At 43.3% G+C, this 25,384-nt stretch overlaps 1 protein-coding gene across 11 annotated transcripts in view; it reads left to right on the forward strand.

The window, feature by feature from the left end:
* The window catches only part of frmd4a (FERM domain containing 4A), a 100,109-nt gene that overhangs the window by 24,142 nt on the left and 50,583 nt on the right, over nt 1–25,384 (forward strand). For 2 of the 11 annotated variants that reach the window (XM_038705356.1, XM_038705357.1), the window contains exon 1: nt 14,876–15,291. The exons of 2 other annotated variants lie outside the window; for them this stretch is intronic. In XM_038705356.1, the coding sequence (XP_038561284.1) occupies nt 15,199–15,291 (93 nt within the window). In that variant the 5' untranslated portion in view covers nt 14,876–15,198. Of the gene's footprint in view, nt 1–5,072; nt 5,600–14,875; nt 15,292–24,524; nt 25,077–25,384 lie in introns of those variants that run through there. 7 more of the 11 variants (XM_038705358.1, XM_038705366.1, XM_038705353.1 and 4 more) reach the window with 7 other exon arrangements.

Here is a 25,384-nt window from a genome sequence, read left to right on the forward strand (position 1 = left end):
CAAGGGGCTGAGGGGTTTACGAGGGTTATAAGCACAGCTGCATCCTGCATGCAGACAAGTGAGTCTTCCGCAAAGGTCAGAGGGATGAAAACTGTTTGGCCGGAGTGTGGGGAATACAGGAAAAGTTAGGTTAGCTTATGGGTTTTCAGTAGTTAGCTTCAGTGCCAAAATGATCAGTCAATGAATCGATTATTCAATCAAGGGGAAATTGACACTTGTGACATTCACTAAAGTATGGTTCACTAGTTACAGAGGATGTGCTGTTTTTCTTGTTTAATTTGATTGTAAATAGAATATCTCTCAGTTCTGGATTGTAGTTTGAACTAAACAAGTATTTTGATGACGTCACCTTGGTCAGTGGCAAATGTTAATGGATATTTTAAACATTTCTAAAGATTTATTAATTAATGGTAACGCTTTCAACAGATTAACTGATAATGAAAAATCCTTGTTAACACAGTACATAGAATAGCAGAACCGGAGCCAACTTTTTGTAGATAATGCACCCCTATATCTGAGTCCAAACAACCATTCATATCTATAGTTAATAATCAACAAAGTAAGCTATTACAAATTCTCTGTCCACATTATTAAAGCACACACACACGCACAGATAAAATGTGTTAACCCATGTTTCCCTCTTTTCCCAGTATCCCAGTATTTTCTCCTGGGAGTACGATCATGTATAACCCATTTCCCCTCATGATCTGGCCTGTAAATATTAAATATGTAGCTGTATCATCAAACATTTAACGCTCACACTGCTACAAATCAGATTCCGAATCGTGTGTGGACTCACGTGCATGTCTTGATCCAAAGTTGATGTGAATGTGCTGTTTGTATGCTCGAGTAATTCATAAAAGTTGTGCAGACTTGCAGGCGGACAGCGATGTCTGCATAACAGAGTGTTAAGTGTTAAATCGTTGTTAGGGTGCTTTCTTATCCACTTAACTGTGTTGGTGGGTACGTGTGCGTCTGTCCGTGTATATTTGTGTGCATGGTGTAGGCTGGGAAGCCTCCTCGGCACTGGGTAAAGTGGGCTAAGTTTACTGGGGCAGAAAATGCTGGAGCGTGACTCAATCCAGCGCCTTCATACAACCAGCCTCTCAAATATGCCTCTGTGGCATTCTGTCTGCTCAATGCCTCTTGGACACACACTCACTCAATGGTGAGAGGCTTATTTGTAGGACGGAGAAGACAGAAGCAAAGGCTCAGACCAAGTTAGAAAAGGTGGAAGGTGTATTTGTTTTATGAATCCCCCTGCATATCTGATGTTCATTTTCTACACAAATATTTCATGGGCCTGACTAAAATCCAAGGTGACTTTCACTGTAGCAAGAATGACATAAGATAGTAGAGTGCACCTACCTCTTCCCTCACAGGCCTTTCTAGAAATCATCCACATACACTTCCATGCACGCTCAGTCGCTCACACACAGACACACACGCCTGCGCCCTGAGACACACAAATAACACAGAGCCATTCACTATAATGTGGAATGACAGATTTGGGGTGCGGAGTGAAACAGCAAAATTCTGATTACTAACAGCGCTGCAGAGAATGACTTAGCAGAATCCCTTTCATCTGCACTTGCTGTCCGTCATCCCTTCGAGGCTGACAAAAAAAGACATCAATGGAGATGAAGAAACCACAAAAGATAGAACAACTGTCAGCAAAAAGATAAAAATACTCAAATACAGAAACAGACCTACTTTATATAAAGATATGTTAATAAGATTGCTAATAATAATCAGGTGGATATGTAGGTATAGGAAACGCAACAGAAGGATTATAACTTAAAGTAAGTCAACAAAAACTTGTAGGTCATTTGGCCAGACACGTGAGCAGATGACGTGCTGTGTGTTGCATTCCCTGCACACTTACAGACTTTAACACCTACTTGTCCGTTGGAATAAACCCTTTAGACAGTTAGCTGCAAACAGATGCTTAAGAGGCTTTATCAACATGTCTGGAATAGATACTATTTTGAGTCTGTGAGTGTGTGCGCGTAAACTTCAAACCACCTGGAAGATTTCCCAAAGTTTGATTAGCACATATCCCTATATTCCATGCCAGGTGGACCTCATGATCAATCAGGCTCACACCGGCACACACTCTGTAGTCTTGCTTATAATTAGAATTAAAGATCAAAACTGTCCTCAGAGCTTTTTTTCTATGAATCAGAATCAGAGGGACTTGTCAAGGCCAGTTTTGTGATGCACAGCCTGAGTTGCTGCAGTAGCCACCACGATGGTGTTCTCGCTGCTTACTGGATTACTGGAACAGTCAACTTCAAGGAGGAACCCGGTGGTGGAGTAAGATTGAAAAACTCTTCCGATTTAGACTGCTGTGCTGCGTTTCATCTTAAGGTGTTGATGTGGTAAATTGTAGTGAAGTTGATTATTATCTGACACTAGTTAATATAGCAAGTTTGGTAGTTTTAATGTAAATCAATTTTGAGCAATTATTTGCTGAATTCTGTACTATTTCATCTATCTATACATTTCTTCTATCTATATATTTATATAATAGTTATTGTTTATTTACATCTGCATGATAATGTTCATGAGGCACTGGATGCTTCATATTTAAAATTAATCTAAATCCCACACTAATATGTTTGTAAGTGCACCTTGTGTATGTGTGATGGAACACAGTGCGTCATTTGCTTCTGTGTATTATGCAAAAGGTGAGGTGAAATGCAGCTCTCTTTCTCTGAGGTGGCTGATGTAAACATTGCACCAGCGATTCATTCTGCTACCTTCACTTGCCACCACACACACTGGATTATACACAGAAATCTGGGTTTTAACCCAAGCCGTGCCAAGGAGTCACAGTGGAACAAGCTGTACTGTGTCTCCTCTCCGTTGGGGGGCTAAGCTCCTCACTCGTGACGAATGCTGGTCTAGATAGGCTGCCTTCCACTCTCGGCGCCCTTCACTGCATTCGGTCTCCACGTGCCACCTGCTTCACACGTCTTAGTGGCCATATACTGTCCATCTTCACCATGCTGGAGGGTATTTATAATGCATGAGCGGCATGCAGATGAGAATTAGAGGGATACTTGAGTGTGTTATTAATGGTTGGGTGTTATATATTCACAGCAGGGAGCATTAGGAGTGGGAAAGCCTCCTGAGGTCAACAAAGGACTGATGGATTTGTGCACTCCATCTTTAACTCCCAGTGATGTGTTTTATGGTGTCTGTGTGAATGCGTGTGTGTGCGTGTGTGTGTGCGTGTGCGTGCTTTGCAATAGACTTGGTCACACCCCAGTGTTCCTGACCACAGTTGACGTGAGGACCGATGAGTGGCTGATCCTGTCAGCCAAGAGAGGTCAGAGAGCAACGGTCATTGGCACTCTGGGTCTGTATGGCTTAGGAAGAGGGCAGGAGGGAGAGATAAGACTGAGAGGGATGTCTCTGGGACACAGTGGGGCTAAGAGAGAGAAATTAGGCAAGAAAAGAAATATCAAAAAACGTGGAAAAAGGTTACATGTGAGACATGGAACCAAAATAATTTAAGGGGTTTGATTTAGAGAGTGAAGAGGAAGTGTGACCATCAGGTTAGATGATCAGCTTCATAGTCCATCATGATAAATTAAAAAGTATAGTAATAGTAATTAAAGTATTAGAGAACGCTGGTAAAAACTGCTTGTATTTTCCTGAAAAACCTATAAACCTGATTTCTTTGCTATGTACTGTGCATTTAATATGTAATAAGTACTACTGTGTACACCCTAATAGTGCAATAGGGATGAAAAGAAACACTTTTACACATCCTTTTATCAAAATAATGAGTAATGAGGTGTTTAATCAGGTATTTAATATTGTACTTTAATAAAGTTGGGAGACTAACTAGAGACAGATTAACAAAAGAATGGTCAAAATCAAAGCAACAGATGCTAGGCTGACTTTTATAGGTCAAGCTCCAGAAACCCTTGGTCCTACATTTCCCATAATGCAACTTAACTGCATCTTTCAGTAGAAAGACTGTTCCTGACTGTTAAATGCCTCATCTTTCAAAGGACATGCCTGCAGTTTGAAACACAGGTTTTCTGTCTAATGCTTGAAGTCTCAAACTGAACACAACATAACCTTGATGACATCAGAATGACATCATGAGAGTTACTTTTAAACCCCTTAGATTACCTGCTTAACCTGCTTTCTCCTCATCACTTGGTCACTTGTTTGAATGTAAGAGTAGTTTGTGTAGCTCTCCTTATATACAGTCATATCCTGTTTTTTGGTGCAGCCCAGCTACACTCACTTTCCCCTTTACCCCCCACAGTCTGACTCAGTCTCATTGTTTCTTTCTTTCAATTTAAGTCTGGTCAGCTGAGAGAGGATGGGGGTAACATTCCACCAGCATTTGCCAGAAAAACAAAAACAACCCCTCTCCATGGAGCGTCGCACCAACATCCTTCGTCCCTCCGCTTCCCATCTTTTCTTCTACTTTCCCTCCTCCCTCCTTCAAGCAATGACCATCTGCAATGCACCCTTCCCTCCCACCGCTCTCCTTTCCAATCAGCCCTCTACCCCACATGCCCTGTCCTCTGAAACCCCCGCCTGCCCCTCCCCGTCACTGTTACATAAGCTTCCAGTGATAGATCCAGGCCATGTTGCTGTTGTTTTCCCCTGTGTGTCTATTGGAGCCTCAGCATCCATCAGGGCCAGTCCTTAATGAGGCCGCTACAAAGGCCCATTGATGAGAGGCCCAGTGTGAGAGAAGATGACCCCAGCCAAGAGCCCCCAGAACTGGGCATCAGCTGCCCTAGGCTCCCCCTCCACACAAAGACGTCCACTGTGGACAGAGACCTGAAAGGGCACAGAGAAGAAGAGGGAGAGAGAGAGAAAGGGAGGAGATATCCTGTTCAGACTGAGAGAATGCGAGATAGAAAGATATCAAAAAAATGAAAAAGACGTATGACTTCATCACAGAGTAGTTGCTAGCTACCCATTAAGCCTTATGCTTCCTCCTCCTCCTCTTCTCTTCCTCCTCTGTGTGTCCCAAGAACAGTGAGACCCACCCTCTGCCCTCCCTCTGCCAGGGAGTTGTCAGTGTCTTTATCTCACCCAGGGATCATAACTCAGATCTGAGGAGTGGACAACAAGGCTCTAGCCTGTCACAAATCCTCATCAGTGGCCAAAGGTTGCTCAAAGGAGCATTCCAAGCACTCTGAGGAGACCCCGCACTCTTTTTGGAAACATTTGGAGCACTAAACGGGATCCAGGCAGGTTTCAGGAGCCGAGTTTAGTGGATAGATGTGTTTTTTGAATCACTTTTGGACTGCAACTGGTCGTTTGGAAAGGAAGTCTTGGATGGAAGATGACAGGAGGATGTGGACAAATGATGCTGGACTGTTAGAAGCTGTCATGGCGTGACCTTTCAGAGAATTGGGATGTTATATGACTGACATGGCTTAACTATCTGTCAGTATCCCATGACTACATGAGGAAGAGAAAAGGAGAGTCTTAAGTCGGTCAAAAACTATACATCTCTCTCTTCGGTGGCGTTTTTTGGATCAGCTGAATGATGACTCTTGCAGCACGACTCGAGGACTTAGAGGTGACCCTGGAGCACATGCTTATGGATGTCTTTGTAAGTTTGGCCACTCTTTCTTTTGTTTACTTTGTTTTAATTGTCTTACCTGTCACAAACTGCACTTAACAATGCATTTATGTTAGTCATCTTAGTCACCATTCCTCTCTCTTCTCTCTGTGCTTCATGCGGGTGACCTCTCCAGTGCATAATTGCAGTTGGAGGCCAGTGGCCAACATATGTTCACGTCTCATTCCAGGTGCTCTCTTATTAATTGGCACAAAAAAACCCCAACGCGCTGATTAAACACACACAGGGAGATTTACAGAATAAACTGGCTCGCCAGGAATCTAACCTGGACTGTATGGCCTATATGTGACTCACCACAGGGTTAGCCCACAGATTTAAGACTTGGGGAATGTTAACCCAGCATGTGAGGAGCTTTCATCCAGCCAACTCTGTAATATTAAATCTAGGTACTGGGCTTATTCTGGCTTTGTGTGGTCTGCAGGCCTCCTTTTTATCTGCAGATAGGCGTAAATCTTTTGATTAGGATTTAATGAAATCTCAATGTTAAGGAAGTGAGGATTGAGAACAAGGAAATGACGGATGAAATAGGAATCAGAATGAGAAGGAAACTCTGATGGATGTGATAGTCAGGTTTCTATTGCCCGTGACACTTGGTTAGAGTTAGATTACTCACTGTGGTTTACAAAGCATTCGGGCTGTGGGAATGAAAAACTGCTCTACACTGCATCCCTCACACACACACACTGATACACAAACGTGCACACATTTAGATACAATAACATGCAAGCACATGCAGACTACCTCTGTAGGCACACAAACACACACATTGTAAATACGACATCAGAATCCCTGGTTGCTTTGATCTGCCGGCTGCTGTAATGAGTTTGGTCGTTAAGCTGCTGTTTGCCTTTAACATTGTTTACAGGCACAGGCATCTGTTGGAGAGAACAGTAATCTGTCCTTTCCTGAGATATACTGTGCTCCCAGTGAACACTATCAGCACTCGTTCCACTGCTGCAGGGCAGAGATGTCACAGATATATGCAGATATTTGATGCCTGAATCCATCAAGCGCTTTTGGAGATTTGGTCATTTTCATATATCCAACAGATGATTTATGTCTGAAGCAATAAAGATTAGTGTTTATGGCCGGAGCAGGATTTGGATTATTCATGCACTGCGTGTAGGATGGAAAAAGCAGGAGGAAAATGCTTCCTTCCTCTACATTTCCTCTCAGCATCCTAATTAGACTGCTTATTTATTCATTTCTCTAATTGCTGGAAGAGACTGGAAAACAGACGGTTATCTGGCCACTTTGCATACTTAAATGAGAAATATTCAAATCGACGGGCACCCTTTTCCAGGCCGGTTGCTTACTGCGCGTACGTACATCCAAACGCACACGCACACACACACACACATGCATACATGAGAAAAGAAGAGGCCTATTTCAGTGAACCATCAAATAAAGGCAGGGCGAATTAAATAGTTTTATGGGAAGGCTTACCAGCAGCAGACGTGTGTCATGGATCAGGCATCTTATACTTCGGAAAACATTATGTCAGTGTTCCAAAACAGCAGACTAACAGTAATATACTATATGAAAAGTGTAGAGTGTGAGTACAAGTAAGCGTTATGCGTGAATTAACCCAGCAGTGAGCAGAGATAGGGGTCGTATGAGGAATATTAAGGGTCATTAGAATAATGACATTGCTTCTCCATCCTCCAGCGGAGAAGGACCTCCAGAGTCCTATTTGCGCTGCTCATTGGCTGGAAGCAGGAGCTGAGTGCAAAGCTGTATTCCGAGGCGCACGGCTATTTTCATTAGCACAGCAGCGCAAAGTAATGATTCAGGAAAGCCGAGAGGATGCGACACAACGGGCTTGCCTTACAACCTCTTTTACTACAAGAAAAGGAGGTCACTATTTTGTTGCCTTGCTTGCTCGCGGGAAGCCGGAGCCGGAGCGGAGTCATTTGCAGACATGTCATGTCAAGACTTAAAGCACGTGACTGCACTCCCCCAAACCCCGGCCCACCCCAACATCTTTTAGGAGATAAAGACTTATCAATCATCTGTGTTGCTATATAGCTTGATTTCGCGCCACAGAGGTCTCATTCACACAGCCGACGTAGTAACACTGCCACATACACAGTGACGAGACCCTTTGACATGAATAAAATAACGTCATGATCTGTATCTGCTGATTGGATTTTCTTTTTTCTTTTTTTTCCCCCTGCTGCTGTAAAATGTCCGTTCATGGCGTCATATCAGCTCCTGCCAAAGCAGCAGTGTATTGTGTTGCTGGTCCGCTGAGCTGTGTGAGCTGCGAGGGGAGGACAGAGAGAAAGAGAAGAGAGAGACGGCAGCTCCTCTCTCAGAGGCTGCCTCACAGTCTCGCACAAAGGCTGACAGTCACGTCAGGAAATGAAGCGTTTTGATTAAAAATGCATTCAGTCCTTGTGTAGTTTAATTGAATCTCCTCCTCGTGCACCCCACAAACATCTCCACAACCCCCCACACACCACCCACCACCCATGCCTTCTGTGACGCAGGCCTGGAGGCAGACACTTCTCTCGCTCCTCTTCCTCGTTTTTCTCCTTCCTCCCCCTCATCTCCTCCTGACAGAGGAAGACCTCAGCTGGATTGGACTGTTTCCATCGCAGCTGTACCTCTCTGCTTTGCTCCTTTCAGCACTGTCTCCTCTCCTTCCAGCGGTCATAAAGCACAAGTTCATAGCTTTTGGGAGTTCTAGTCTGCCACAAAGGGCCTGTGGTCTCTGAGAAGCGTTCAGTCTGGCAGGAGCACAAACACTGTAACGTACTGATACCAAGAACATTACTCTCTCCACTCCACAATTGTATCACAGCATTGTATAGTATGTGTGTCTATGTGCATGCAATGGTTCTCTTGTGACTGTGCTACTGTAGATGTGTTGTTTCAGATGCTATTGACTGGGTGTGTTATATGCAACCATTCTGTTATGTAATGGTTGTGTCCTCTGCCCAGTGACAAAATTGGTCAGTTATAACAAGCTGACCTCCTCCTTCTTTCTCTCTCTCTGTTCCTCTCCATCAAATATCCCGTCTACATTAATCTGATAGTGGTATTGATCGGGATGAGCCTGTCAAGTCCTCTGAGGACCAAGGCATAATTTTGGAGATATTTTAAAGCCTTTTCTACGCAACCATACCCTGCTTGTCCTTTAACAGTGATTTTTTTTTTTAAATCTCTCTTTAGTTGATAGCTGACAGTATAGAGGCAGACCGAGAAAAGGCAGAGGCAGAAAAAAAGGGGACAGAGTGGCAAGGCAGGTTTATATGAATAGCACCTTTCAACAACAATGCAATTCAAAGGGCTTTACATAAGAGGGACATGCAACAAAGGCCCCTGGCCAGTGACGTTGTGGCTATGTGGTATGTGCTTTAATCATTCGACTTTCAGGACACTCCAACTTTTAAAGCTGTGCTCTGTGTATTGTGTATTTTTTCCTACTGTCAACAAATCCAATAAAAATACCAAAACCAACATTGCGTTAGTCTCTCTATTAATAATCCCTACCCTGTCTGTGGCATTCAGACCTGAGCCCATTCATTTCCACTGAAGAAGTAAAACTTAAAAATGTGAAACAAATATATTGCTTTGTTTCCAATTGAGTAAGTTATTTCCTAAAACAGCTGGGCATTGTACTTTTTACTCAACCAGGAGTCAAGTCAGTTTTATTTATATAGCCCAATATCACAAATTTGTCCACTGAATCTGGCTGCATTGCGTTACTGCTGCGCCACTGTTTTGCTCTGTCTTATGCCCAGACGCGTTTCAGGTGCAGAGCACATTTTTGGCTTGTTGTTAATTTGTGCTTTTTTGTGCTTCTATTAGGACTACCGGTGTTCTGACGATATATGCTGCCTTGTTGAAAAATGCTACTGTAGCGCAAATCGATAGCAGCGTCTATCGAGTCACTCTGCCCTATCAGAAAATGCTACCTTATGTGTTCCCATTTCCAATCCATTACTATTTAACTCTCTAAGTATTATGACGTGGTCTGTGTTAGATTATATTAACATAATTTCAGGGGTAGCATATTGTGATAATAATGCTCCCACTACAGAAATAATTTAAATTTGCACCACTACTCACTCCATGTGTAGGCCTACTGTAATGAGATGGTGAACATGTTGAAATACTATATTATTACATCTTTATTTAAGAGTTCAGGAGTAGCGTACTCTGATAGACTAATAATTATTATATTTGGATATTGCTGATGATTAGCCGCTGTCTCGATGGAATGCCCAACAGGAAGGTTGCACAGATTTATGGGCGTGGAAACAGACCACGCTTGTGGGTGGTGCACATGCGCAGACCCGCTAAGTAGCATATCTCGATAGGTAGCATAAATCGACACAACACTGGCATCAGCTCTCTGCTACCCAATTTTGTTCCGTTGTCTGCACTAGGGGTGTGACAATAAATCGATATGGCAATATATCGTTGAACATTTTTCCATGATACTGTATCGATATTCCAGCCCATCATATCGATACATAATATTAATAAAAAATAGCGCTTCAATGGTTAGCTCAATGCTAACTTAAAATAGGATTCTCCATTAAGGTGCTATAGTGCGATAGCAAAAATACAATCTTGTCCACTTGCTATACTACACATTTTGCTTCACATGCTGAACATCGTGAGCGACATACTGTGCAAATACTTAAAGTACGTGTTTCCTGAGCTCTGTGTGAAATAAAAAAGAGCTGCTAACTTCACTGTCTTGATCTGCTATTCTACTACTTCTGCAGTCCACACAGACCAGCTACAGCAACCCCAAAGGGTCAAAACTCAAACCCAATATTCCAAGTGGCCTAAAAATACCATAGACTGTATACAGCTATCAGTAGGAAGAGAAAGGGCAGCACAATGCTGTGTCACTGAACAGTTATTAATATAATGTGACGTACAGATTAGACTTAGGTGGTTCACAGCAATTTGTAATTGCTGTGAAAATTCAGTGAATTTGGATTTTATGTGCCTTTTATGTGCTGTTTTCTAACATTTTGGATTTGCAGCAAGAAATAAATAGGTACAATTTTGTATTAATAGTTAGATATTTGTGATGTATCACTTTAGGATTGTCAAGCGATATATCGGTTATCGCAGAATTTCTATATCGTGATATTATCATTATCGTGAGCCGTGTATCGCATCATTTTGTGAGGCACCCTGCGATTCCCACCCCTAGTTGAACGTTTCGCCTGCCTGATTTTGCTGACAGGTTTAGATTTTGTTGATTTGGTAATTAGTGCTTGCTTTTTGTGTTTCTACTATGATTAAGAAGTCTATGTAGTTAAAAGGTTTCTTTTTTGTCTGTTTTAACTGTGTTTATTGTTAATGTATGATTGCGTGTCTGCATGAGGTGTTTTATTTTGAAAATTGACCTGATTCTCTGTGCCAATCTGTGTTTCCATCAAAGATAGATCAACTGCATATTCTCCGTGGAGCTGAGAGCCGCGTCTGGGATGAGTCTGGGACTCACAAGCATTGAATGGAACTCCACCGGTGTAAATAGAGCAGGAATGGGGAACTGTTTTCAGTCATGGATTAATGCACACTTGCAAGGTGTGCTAGTGTGTATTTGCAGCACTAGGATGTTGTATAAAATAAAATATATGTCCATTGTAATTAAGGAACATGTAAGTGCAATGGCATAGCTCACTTCTTTTGGTCTATGGCACAGAAGAATAAGCATATCAGGGTTTGGCTACACAGACAATACTTGTTAGAAGGATCAATTCATTGTTTGTCGTGGTCTTTTCATGGGATTCGATGACTAAATGAAAAATATAGAACTGAAAGAAAATAGAAATATACAGGATGGAGAAACATAAGTTCTGGGAAAACTTTAGTATAAACATAGTATGAATGCAATTTGAATAATATAGTCAGATTTAGCAATTATAAATGTCTCATTCCCTTGCCTCATTAGTCTTCACTCGGCAGTGAATGCAGAATCACTCAAATAAATAAAGAAAAGACAATTATCATAAACTTGCCAATTTTTATGTTCACACCCATAAACTAACCAGCTATTATCAATCTGCCTTCAATCTCTATTGTATGAATGGTCCACATTCTAATGTCAACCAGCACATACAGAGGCTTCCCAGTTTACTTAGGTGAATAATTCAGAAGCCTTGTATGCTATTCACTGGGGCAAATTGCAAATCTAGCACCCCATTCAAGTCTGCCGCTGCCCTCATAATAGACTACTGATTGGCCCAGTGGAATGATATATTCTAATAAGTCTGAGTGTGAACTGCACTCAAAGATACAGGAACATTTTTTCAAGGCAATGTCTACGCACTTAGTCAGGGTTATAAACAGAGTACATTCAAAGATGGAGGTGATTTTTCAGTCTGTCTACATCCCTTTGGTGCCACCGGCTGAAATTTTAATCACATTGAAAGACACACGCACAGATATACAATATGTGCGCACACCCACACCTACACACACACAGTCACCTCACAGAGGGGATGAGCAGATGTTGTGCCGAACGACATGGTTTGACCAGGACAACCTGTCCCTGTGTTCCACCAAATCTCTCCGAAATCTAAATATGTCCCAGTTTTCACAATGACTCACACAAATGTCCCCGTTTCCTAAAAAATCCCACAGGCTATCTGTTACCTTTCTGAGCATGTAAAAGTGTTTCCCAGGCCTCCCTACACAGGGGGGATGATAATTGAAGTGGATGCTCCCCTGTGGAGAAGTCATTATGATTGGTTCTGGCCTGATGAAGGGTGGGAGGCCCCTGCTTTCTGCTCATCTCACTCTTATGAGACAGAGAAAGACAACACTAGCATGTACTTAGAAGCAGAGACAGAAGCACACCATGGGAAATGAATTTAATTACGCTATCAGGGTGGCATTGTTTAGCTACATAACTGTATATCTGTGTTTTCTGTGCAATCGTGCTGTAACTCAACCCTTTTGGAATTTGTGGAGTCTTGAAACATAAACAATCAACCCCCTCCTTCACTGCCCGGGATGGGGAGAGAGTCCAGCTAGGGGGCATTTCCTTAAACACACCCACCCCCACACACACAAACACAGTCAGGATCAGGACCACTGGGATGAGTCAGACACCCGTGGGCAGAGACTGGCTGGGTTATCAGAGTAAATTAATGCGTATTATGCAGGGATTCTACAATTGAGAACCATTGCCTCTTATTATTACAACTACGAACAAAGACTAAGCAGACACACAAACACACAGTAGACATAAAACTCAGACAATCCAGACGCTTTGTTTGCACCTCCCTCATTTGCATCTCCAACAACACAGGTAGTGATCTTCTCTCTCTCTCTCTTTTCTTTCTCTTCTTTGTCTCTTTCTCTCTCTCTCTCTCTCTCTTGTTATCTGCAGATTTGTTGGAAATGTATAAATAGCTTTTAGTTCATTTTGAGGACATCTGGTGTGAACTGATCCCGTACAGTGAGGCATGTCAGAATCTCCCAGCTTTACGTCTGATTTTTGTATTTTTAAGGTTTTATTGTGTGTGCAGTTTTGTATTTCACATATTTTTATTACCAAGCGCAAATCCCACTTGCCTTTATTTTTATGTGCTTGTTGACTGAAATGGGTCATTGTGTATATAGCCTGAGGCATCAAGAATAGTAACATGTTGGGGTTTTGTTTTTTATTTTTCTTTGTTTTAAGACAAGGGCTTATTACCTCGCTGGATTTGAGGCAGTGGAATTTAAAAGATCAACAACAAAGCGCTGTGGAGGAGAACAAACGAACACAAACTATACTTAAACTGCTGAAATAGGTGACTGCATTGTCATCTCCCTGTCAAGGTGTCATATGTGATCCCTATGAAGTCTCCCGAATCAGCAGTGGCAGTTAATCTCTGTCATCGCACATCACACAGAGTACCAGTGAAAGTGCAAAGATAAATGAATTGTGTCTTTTGGTACGTGTCTCCAGTATGTCATCTGCAAGACCTGGATGTTTGCACACTAAGTTTATAAATAGCCCTCTGATATTTCTCATGTAGGCCACAGTCACTCACACACCGATGTGGGCCAGGGTATTGAATAAATAATGCTTACTGGGGATTACGGCTGCAGATGATTTTCTCCTTTATGCTTGTCGCGCGGCTTTAGCACAGTGTGTGTGTTTTTTGTGTGTGGATGTGTGTGTCTATGTGTCCGAGTGTGACATATACAGACATATCATGTCACGAAAGCCGTCGGGGGTCCTCACTTGAAGAAATGATATGGGGGATGGAAAGAGGCTTGTTTGTTTGCTCATTTTGACTCCTGGCTTTAATCTGATTTTAAACCCTGTGGCCCAGCATTGAATCACCTCATAACTGTGATAACCAAGCTAAACCTCTCTGCTTATAGTCCAGTGCTGCTGGGTTAAAACAGCTACCTAGCCCATGCAAGACTTTTCCTTCTACACATGTGAACCTACTGTACACGCGTGCCGAACATCTGTGTATGCCTGTATATGTGTGTGTGCATGTGTATGTTGATCCACTTAAGTTAATCAGCTGACAATCAATCTGGTATTGATGTGCAGAGGCAAACTGTGCTCAGTGTTGAGTGATGATGAGAATATGACAGTAAGTCACTAGGTGCAGCTTTAACTCATGAGTCCAATAGCTTTAATGGGCATGTAAAGACCACTGTGGCGGATACAGAGGACTGACTCAGCTCTCTGTGGCTGCAGCCATCATGATAACAAAGATCTCCGGAGCCTCGCAGCTACATGTCCACCGCTGTCACAGCTTTTGTGGGAAAAATTCAGGCTGATTTCCTCACTTCTCTGCATGTAGACGTTGGACCAAGTGATAGGATGATCAATAACTGAATGCATAAGCGTTGTGTATGCATTAACTGCAAGGATACATGTGTGTGTGTGTGTGTGTGTGGAGGGGGGTGGGTGGATCCCCCCCTTTGTGTCCTAGTCCAGACAGTGCAGGGAGAGAAAGCTGGATGTGGGATTTTCAATATAATCTCCCTACCAGATGGCAAAACATCCCATATTCCTTTTGAGGTTCCCCACGTGATCTCCTGTAAGAAGTTTGTGTGTGTGTGTGTGTGTGTGTGTGTGTGTGTGTGTGTGTGTGGATGGTGTATATATGTGCTCACACACAATTATTATTGGATCACGTGTACGTATGCTAATAACAGCCGTAACGTCACATTAATCCAGTGACCTGGTTAAGCCCCCAACTGAAGGAAGTGAGTGTGGGAGGCAGGGCGGGGGAGCTGCCAGAGCCGGAGAAGAGAGCTGGAGAAGAGAGAGGAGAGACAAAGCGCGCTCCCTCTCTCACACACTCATTCACCTCGTGAGCGACAGAGTGGAGCGTAGCTGAGAGGAGCAGAATGGGAAGTGTTTTAACGCAGAGGGAGATAGAAGCAGAGAGAGGCACGTAGGACCAGCGTGGAGGGGCTGCTGAATCAACATCACACACTTCTTTCCTCGTACACACCCACGCGCTCAGCTCGCGTGAACCCAGGCTTCCAGGCTGGACAGCACGGCGAGGACACCCACCTCCCACACTCACACACATGCTCACACGCCCACGGACACACACACTCTGGAGCGTACTATGGTGGTCCAGGGAGCGGTGACGCCCGGGAGAACCCGCCGGTTGATGCTTAAACTGCCGGTGGGGACTCTTCGGAGGAACAGTGGAGAGAGGGTAAGACCCAAGCTTCCCTGGTTTGTTCTTTCTCACTTTCTCCCTTCTTCTCTGACTTTGCCGCTCCCTCTCTCTGAGACAGTGTCTTGCAGTGCTGTTGTGTGTGTAAATGGGATTTAAAAAGGTTCTCTGCTTAATCCAGGGGACGGTATTAGATGTGAGTTGGTGGAAGGCAAGTCAAGAGCAAAGCTTTTAATCTCTCCAGTGGACAATACGTCTCTGTGTTTCTCCTCCTGTCAATCTGAGTCTGTCAATCTTACCACGACTCTGTCTGTCTCTGTCAACCGCTAATGTATTCCACTGAGGTCCTCGGCTTTCAAGGTCACAGGAAAGTCTCACTGTGGGAGAGCCGTCTTTGAGTGCAGCTTGTTTGCCTGTTACTGTCAACGCAATTGAACTGACTTGAGACGCGAGTTAGCTTCCTTTTATCAAGCGAAGCCACACATAGCCTTTCCTTCAGCGTGATTTTAAGTGCTGGATTTCCCATTTACACAGGGGATATCGGTTTGTCTGCCAGCCATCACAAGCTTCAGTGTTTACGTGTTTGCGTAAATCTGGTGGGTGTGTGCTGCAGGCAGAAGATAATAGTTTCCAGCAAAGCTTAAACGCGGAATGTGCTTTGCAAAGTTAACCTTTATGTCAGTTGTAAGGACAGGCTGTAACCTGCCAAGTGATTCACCGCCTTTGCTCTTCAGCAAAGTTGTTTACACCAAGAGACAGAGAGCTGCATGTGCGTGTGTGTGACTCCCCATTGAATTCATTCTGTGATTCGTGTCAGCACTCTTTCATGTTGATAATACACTGGTATTACATGAATCAGTTTTAAGCAGAGTGTGTGTGTGCAGGTGATGAGCGAGCTGGGCTTACAGCCCCTTTCAAACTCCTCTCCCAAAATCATGAGGTGCTTATTGGATCATGCCGAATTGAATTTCAACTCCCTTTTTGAAAATCTCCCACTTGATGTGATGTGACTTTAGTTTCATTAACACGCCTCTTTGATGGAATGTGACTTCTAAATTCCATGAGCTCTTCTGAGAATCGCCGGCCTCTTTGTAGTTCTCTCTTTGATTGAACATGTACACAGAGGACACAGTAGCACACACGAGCGCACACATGCTGTACCCATGCTGTCGTAAATTACACCGTGTGGCTTCTGCATAGTGGATGAAAACTGCTTTCACTTTAATAAGCCCAGACATAGGACGACACATTCCCACCCTGCTTCAACACAAAAAAAACTGTTTCACCTTTTACATCTCCTCGCACAGAGGAGATGTAAGGGGTGAAGCACAACCTGCTTCACAACCTGCTTCCTTTGCCAAAGACGGCGTTTATAGTCAGGCTGCACTGAAGTAAGGGACTTGAGAGGTCTCAGACAATTAGAATTTGCTCTGATGCTTGAGCTCACTATCCAAAGACTTCAGGTTGTGTGTCATTAATTCTGTAGTGGCTGGTAAACGGATTAACTGTGATCTGACTGAATCTGGCTGGCTGTCATAATACTGCTTGATTGGAGGAAACTGAATATTCACTGTCCTTTTGAGAGAAGTAATTGCTGCTGGTTGATTGGCTGGTGTCTGTGCACGCACGCACACACACACACACACACACACACACACACACACTCAAATCACCTTAATTAATGGAGAACAGCACATTTTGTCACACAGGAACAGAAGGAGGTCTCTCTCTCTTTTCTCTCTTTCCTGCTCTCTTGATTGCATTCCCTCTCTCTCCCTCCCATTCTTCTTGCAGCCAGCTGTGTGCAGACAGACTGAAGGGGGATTACTTGTTGTGATTTACATACACTCACTCGCATTATTGTACTGTTCTGCTGAACTGGACGTGCATCAGCTTGCTGTGTAAGGGAGTGAATGCATCATATTTTCAAAATAGTCATCTGTCAAACTGCACCAGCAAGAAAAGTGTCCAATTAACTCACATAGATTTTTTTTTAAAGAGAGTTTAAATCATCAGACCATCACACTGCTTCCTCTCCTCAGTGGTGGCAGGTGAACAAAGCTCAGGGATCTACTGGCTTCTACCCCAGAAGCTCTGTGAAGGTTGACTTTAACCTTCCCATGTCCTTACTGAGCCACTGAAATACTTTCACTTCAACACACAGCTGCAGCCTTGTCCTGCTACGACTTGTCATGTTAGATAACTCATTGAGTTATCATCCCATCTCCGCCTTATGCAGCTGCATGAGCTGTATAGAGGAGTAAGAGCATAAACATTTTTTGACAAGAATCTATATCTCTAAGCAGCTGACTGGGCAGAGTTGTGGAAGCATGTATTGTTACACACATAGATCCAATTAAAAGCATTTTGCATACCTGGAGGGCTAGTTTTCCATATCCTTAAGCATTTCCCATTGAACATGCAGAGGTTAGTGGGTGCGCTTCACCACTGGCGAAACACTTTTCTCCAAAACCGTTTCCATTTATTAAGTCGTTTGAAAGATGTTTAAAAAACAGAACCTCCAGACTGCTTTTCGCCTACCAGATTGCAGAGTGAAAAGATAGACCATCTTCTCATCTGTGCCCTGTCTCTTATCTAATGCAGATGAATGGTCTTACGCCTGTAACAGTAGTTTCTGATGGATGTGGATTTCTATCACAGTTAATTGAGTAATATCTACACAGAGAACATAGCCATCTTTGTTCACGGTCAACAGCTATGACACATCTGAACAAAACATGCCTCGTTAACCACAGAACAATAGGAGAGGAGGCAAACTTGATTACACTCACTTTTCTCTGTGTATCACTCTCTTTTTTATAAGTCATTTTCTCCTTCTACTCCTTGTTATCATGTCTCAAAATCCCTGCCATCATATCTAGACTTGTCACTTTGCATTTCCCCTTTCCCTTGCATACCTTTCATTACAACATTAGCATTTTGAGAAAGTTAAAGTGGCAACACATGAAAGATCAGCATGGACAAAATGGGAAAGAAGGACTTAGATAGCCCTAGCAAAACAGTAGGTGTTTACAGTATAACGGGATGGCGATAAATTGCACAGTTGGTGTTGACAGTTTAAAACAGCTTCTTTTAAGGGATGTTTCATGTTTAGATTACGTTGGTGAGCAGTCTGAATTAGGATTATCCACCGCCTTTGTTATCCTGCTATCATGTTAAGCTGCTCAGCTATTTTCTGTGAAATTAAGAACAAAAACAACAAACAAACAAAGGGAAGACAGGGTGCAAAAAAATAGCAAGACATATGTGTGTGTGTGTGTGTGTGTGTGTGTGTGTGTGTGTGTGTGTGTGTGTGTGTGTGTGTGTGTGTGTGTGTGTGTGTGGGGTGGGGGTGGGGGTTGAACACAGATGAAAACATTTCAGATTTTAGGAGGTTGTATCGCTCTCCAAGGAAACATGTTGTTGTCAGGGGCACCGCAGGGGAGCGAGGGCTTAAAGGTGGGAGGGGTGGATCACTGTCAGGAGACTGAGAAGTTCACACAGGCACACACATACAGAGATTTAGACACATACACATGTTCAGGAAACACATTCATGAGCGGAATAGGAATGCAAACAGACAACAGTGTGACTGTAATTTACCACAATAGGCCTGCAAGCTAGAAGCAGCCAGGCAAGTGTCGAGGCAGGAATTCTAATCGATCCTTGTTACCTTTAAACATCTTGACTGCAATCGCAGAGAAGGTCAGCGCTGGACTCAGGCATTCTGTGGATCAGGTTGATACTCTGCTTGTTTCTCGTCAGGCTGATCTGATTGTCTCGACATTAGAGTCAGGATTAATTTAAGCAGCTACAAAGTCGATGTGGAAACCAAGCGAACAACATTCAAAATAAGTATCTATTTTTTCTTGTATCATCCCTCTGTTAGCAAGTATCAGTTTAGAGCTTTGAGTTTTTGCCCCCACAGTTCTGCTCTGCCTCGCTACAGTATTGATTCCCAGGGATCTCTACCTGCCCCCACCCCCCAGTAGGTGAGAGAGCTGCGGTCAGTCAGTCCAATTAAAGAGACAAAGAAAAGGGGAAAGAGGCGAAAGAAAGAAAGAGGTGGGAATAACTGGAGCTAAAGGGTCCTGAAGGCCCCCCTCTTGCACCACACCCTGTTCGGCATGAAAGGGGACCCCCATTTTCTCCCCAAGGCAGCTCAGAAGGAAGAATGTTTTTGAGCAAGGGAGGAAAGGGGGGGTGGCTCCCACCCTCCTCTCCACCCTGTCTCTTTCATCACTTTCTGCAATGTTTTTTTTCTTTTATTTCATGTCCAAAATCAACCCGCAGACCTATACACACACGGCACAGCTGTGTACAAGTTCAAAGTAAATCTGCACAGAGCATGATCAAACAATGAAGAGCTGATCGCCTATTGACTGTGAGTGAAGGCTGAATGCAGTGAGCTGCTGATAATGTGTTTTCTCTATGGAGACAGTTTGCTAGCAGGGTAACTATGGTGAGAGTGGACTCCTCTGTCCTCTGCCAAACCATCCCCAGTGGATGGATGTGTGTGTGTCCCCTTCCTCTGCCCCCGTCATGCAGAGCTCAGAATGATTTCTTCATTATCTCTGCTGCTCTATTCTCAGAAATGACTGTATGGAGTCCTTTGAAGAACAAGAGAGACAGAGCACAGAAAAAAGACAAAAAAGATGAGTGTGGGTTGATGGGAAGGAGTCTGTTAAATTCCATCTCCCCCAAAACAGGATGTGGAGACCCCGAAATGTTCCTTAAATATCCCAGCACAATCTGTGCCCTTTGTTAGACAGAGATAACACGACTCAATATGAACGGAGGCACTGCCTGTGACTCACTCATATGAAGGGGTTTATTCATAGTTTCTGTGTGTGTGTGTGTGTGTGTGTGTGTGTGTGTGTGTGTGTGTGCTGTATAAGCTTGTGTGTGAATCCTGCTATGAAAAAGTAAGAGGAATAGAAAGAGAGTTAGGGAGAGAAAGAAAGAATATGTGTTGTAAAATTTACAGCACTTGAAGGTTTTGAAGCTAGTAATTGTGTGTGTGTGTGTGTGTGTGTGTGTGTGTGTGTGTTTGGGCGGGACGTGTGGGCGTGTGCATGAGTGACAAAGAGAGACACAGAGCGGGAAAGGGTTAGAAAAAGAGAGAGCGCGAGTGAGAGAGGTGCAGTCTCTTGTTTTCCCGTGGGTGTACTGCTGCAGTAACATAGTAATCCTCATTAATATTTATCTGCTAGGCAAAGTGGAGGGAATGATTAGCTTGAAAGTGTGAGTTACATGTGAATGTTTGTGTGTGTGTGTGTGTGTGTTTGCGTGTGTGCATGCATGTTTTCTTGAGTGAACACCCCTTTCTGCATGCGTGTATAACATATCGCAACGTACTGTACAACACATGAACTAGGTCAACTTCTGTACTTAAGAGACTAACAAGCCCCGATACTTCAAAGGCTTTGCGTCGTCGTGGGGGCCTTTCATTGCACACACGCACAGTAAACAGTATTTTCATTTTAATTATTCCAAACACACACACGTGGACAGGGAAGCTCATGGCATGCACATACACTTTTGTTCTCACGCACACATAGAAGAAGCTCCTCAGCTTTCTTTAAGTTATGTTATTGATTTTCCTGCTTGCACCTCTTAATACCATCATATTAAACTAGACTGATCGGAATTGAATTTCAGACCGGGCCTATACATGTATGTCACTTATAATCTCTGTCACCGTGACGGTGGTGTGTGGGTGTGTTAAAAATCAACCTATAAGAAAAGTAAGCCTGGAAATTGGTTTATAGTCACTTAAAAATTATAGTAAAAGAAGAGAAGAAGTGCACAAGTGGTACCTGCACATTTCCTGTGTGTCATACGGACTTTACTCTCTTCAGCCGTTTTTGTGAATGTGTGTGCCACGGTGCCTCAGCTGAGAATGTTCTTGTGAATTTATGGTGTCTGTGACCCATTTCCCTCCACTGCTCTCCCTCTCTGACTTGCCTGCACTCTAGTGTAACACGCCTGAGTGGTGATTAGAGAGCAGGAGGAAGATTGAGAGATACAGAGGGATGTGAGGGAGAGATGAAAGAGGGAAGAGAGATGGAGACAGGAGAAAGTAAGAGGGTTTAAGAGTGTTGTGAGAGCAGAAGATGGAGTAGAGAAAGTGAGAGTTTACTTCTGATGGTCCTGTTTTCCTGTCTGTGGGACTGCAATGTCCTCACAACTGACTGGGTAGTGCATACAGGTTTGAGGCAGTGGTGAGAAGTACATTACCTCAAGCCGTCTACTTAAGCCTAGTTCACACTACACAATTTTAAGCCTAATTTGCCGGTTGGTCAGGCTGTGATGTCGTTATGTGTGAACTACACAATGAAGCATCAAAACGGCTCTCTGACGCATCGCCGACGCCAGCCAGATATCTAGTATGCCAAATATCTGGAGAAGTCGGCCGACTCGACATCCGCATCCAGCCAATGAGAGCAGGCATCTGGCAGAGCAGGCAGCTACTTTTTCTCTGCAAAACACTTTTTACTCACCTCCAGCTCTCTCTGTAGCACAGACATCCCTGCTATCTGCGTGTGCTAATCCATTCTCATATTCTCAATCCCATATTCTTTGCATTTATAATTTCTAGCTTTATAATAACAACCAACAGCTGTTTCGTGTGTAGGTTCGCGTCATTTCCCGTTTCACATTTCACGTGTGTTTTCTTTGCAAAACGTGGTGTCAGCTCGCGTAGTGTGTGACCCCCTGTCACCAATCAGTCACATAGTGTGAACGCAATAACAACTTCAAGACTCCCGTCACAAGACATCAAGTTGTATAGTGTGAACAACACAGCCATTGGCCGACGCTGAAAGTTGTGTAGTCTACACGAGCCTTTAAGTGCAATTTTGAGGTAATTGTAGTTTTTTCATGCAACTTTATGCTTTATACTACTCCACTACACATGTGATGACTTTACTTTGCTGATTGAGATTAATAATACAGAATAAACAGAATCAACAAATAAATTATAATGTATTATTACAGGTTAAGATAAGACCTCACAAGCTACCAAGTAGGGTTGGGGGATATGTTAAAATATTCAAACTGACCATATATATTCTCCCAGGTGTGTGTGTGTGTGTGTGTGTGTGTGTGTGTGTGTGTGTGTGTGTGTGTGGCAGCTTTGTGTGTGTGCCTCTCTCTGCCTTAGCTGACCTTTGTGTTACTGGGTTAGTTCTGACTCGTTCTTTGGGGGCAGACCATTAAATTAGCAAAATAAAACAGAAATTGCCTCCCAAAAAACAAGCAGCAATACTTGAAGTAGATTTCGATGCTAATACTGTACTTTTAGAGTGTTTCTATACTGTGGTATAGCTAATTTTACTTCAGTATGTGAATGTGTGATAGAAAGAATAAAATAACACACTTGATTCCTGTCCGTCACAAGGTTGATCCCAAATACTGTCTTCTTCTCTCTCTGTCTTATTACTGTGGTAATAGCCGGCCAGCTGACACTCTGGTGCTGACTGTTTACATCACAGGGCCTGTGTGACCTTTCCCAGGATTCAGCTGGACATTGCACACACACAGAATCATGGGAACAGTGCACTGTCACACCCCCCTCCCTACCACAACAAATATTTATACCCCTCGTAAATTACAGTGGCTGAGAGGTGAATGTCTCCAGCCTTCTTGTGTTTAGCTCCAGCTAAACCCTGATTCATGTTGGAAAATTCACACTGTAGGAATGCTACACATTCCTCAGGGTTTCTCAAGATCTGAGAGGGCAATGTGAGGCCCTGAGATAGAGGCATATGAAACTGGTGATGTGTAAAGAGGGATGTTGGAGCATGTGGTTGGTAAAATTAAGTATATTTAAAAAGATGCAAGTTTATTGCATTATTGAGGATTAGGGTTTCCTGCAATCCATTCAATTAGCCATCTGTGCAAAATATAGAGTGTAAGAGAAAGTAGCACACACAGAAAGAGAGAAAGAAATAGAAAATGCCCCCAAGGCATCACTAACAACACATATTAGTATTTTCCCATTGTGGAAAAGTAAAATTAATATCTACTTTCTACAGTATTCTGTAGTTGATTAATGCTATGGCAGTAACTTACTCAGACTCGTGTTGGCATTCAATAACAGACAAAAAACAGTTTGTGTGCACACATACCACTCAGCAGTACAGGAGCGACCCCTTGCATCGATAAACCCCTCCATGAATCAGAGTGGGCTACGAAAGGCCCTTTAATCCACCCACCGTCAGGCTGGGTTCAATAGGAAAGTAGAGAATTACTACTGTACAGTACAAAATTATTGAATTCTCTATTGATCAGCGTTTGCTGAGGAAAGTGGAAAAGAGAAATCAGTTCAGCTGGATAAAATGTGAGCTTTTTTTCTTTTTAAATAGTTAGACTGACATTTAAGAAATCCTTATTGATCCAGAAGATCAGCAAAGGTCTGTCGGAGCTAGTAAAAGTATGTGGCTGAGTTCGATTTCAGAATTATTTTGACATACACACAGAGAACATTGATCATTTGAGCTGTATTGTTTCAGCAGTGCTTTTAAGCCAAGGGTTTATCACAGACTGGCAAAGATATACACATAGACTGTAGGCTTGGCACAGGTTGTATGTGGGGGTTGTATTGCCTCCATGTGGCCATTGTTGCAAATGGGTGCATGTAAGCAAATTTAAGCTTCATTTTGGATTTCTTTCTCAAATAAACAATTAGTTTGATGTAATCAATCATATTTACATGTGTTGCACATTCTGTGCAAGGATAATGTGTCCAGTTAGTAGAGAGCAGCAGATGAGTCAGACATTCTTGAATTTTTAGAGGAATTAGGTCAGGTCAGGATACTCCAGCCTGGGAAAACCGGCTCAGAGGAAAAACGTCTCCTTTTTAAAAAACATTCTGGCTAAAATCCCAGTACTGTTAGAGACTAGCATACAATGTTTTTCTGTTAAGTGACTCTAATTGGTCTGCAGATGCATGCAGTGTCAAGTCTCACCGGTGTGTGAAAAGGTGTGCATAGTGAGCAAGGTAAGCACATCCCTCTCTACTTGAAAAGTTAGACATAGAGAGAGAGAGAGTGAGCGCTGTCATCTGTGCCTCTCTCCTGCACTGGACTCTCTATGTGAAGCTGGGGTATAGGAGTGCATATCGCTTTAAAAACAACTACCAGTCAGGGAGACTAAGAGACCGGCTGAATTTCCTTAGTGGGAATGTTTGTGTTTGTGGCGCTCAGACCAACGGACAGAGGCTGCATTGGTCAGTGAGAAGTAAAGAGAGAGGAAGGGATGAGGAAGAAGAGAGAGAAAGTCAGCAGGGACCACTGGCTGTGTGGGACTGGGACAGAAGGACTAGCAGAGGGTTTGACCTTGAAGAAACATCAGACCGCTGAATCCCAGAGAGACTAAGAAGACGGGGAGGGAAAGATACAGCAGAGTAGGTAGCCACAGGGTTATCCTGTCTCTCTATGGCTTACCTCTGGAGAGGACCCAATTATCTACTGGAGCTAGGTGGTCGTCATTACCTCATTACCTGGGCCTCTGTGGATTTTACCTGTAATGGCTCACCTGTGCAAATAAAGGTTTGTTAATGTGATACCTGTGGATATCCCACTGACATCAACTCAAACTGCTATACGTCTAGAGGTGTGTCTCTCATCACAGAGCTTGTAGTCAGCGAAGTAATGGAGGCAGTCTTGTTGGGTCTTGACGAGGCGGTCTGTACCCGGCAGGGTCTGCTGTGGACTCTCACCTCAACAGCCCTCCGACGCCTTCGTGTGCATGCCAGGAATCTTCCTGCACCCCTGCATCTTTTACACACACACAGGTGTGTTTCTAGGCCACTCTACCAGGTAGGCAGCGCCTCACATACACTCAAAACAAACATAAACTAGATATTCTTGTATTGTCTTGTACTTGCATTTTGAAATGTAACCCTAGATAGTACATTTACATCTGTTAAGAGGTACTTGATGCAGTCTGTCTGCAAGCTGTGCCACCTGAGGAGATGCATATCCTGTAGAGGAGACTATTATAAATGAAGGATTCCATACTTGTGTCAAGACTTAGGAGAGGAGAAGGAGAGAGGCACGGAGTGAACAGATGATGTACTGTGGCCCAGCTATGTCCTTCAGCCGATAGACCCGGGGCATGACTGATT

The sequence above is a fragment of the Micropterus salmoides genome, unplaced genomic scaffold, assembly GCF_014851395.1.
Source record: "Micropterus salmoides isolate LMB-PRFRI ecotype aquatic unplaced genomic scaffold, ASM1485139v1 Ms_hic_scaffold_8, whole genome shotgun sequence".
Lineage (NCBI taxonomy): Eukaryota > Metazoa > Chordata > Actinopteri > Centrarchiformes > Centrarchidae > Micropterus > Micropterus salmoides.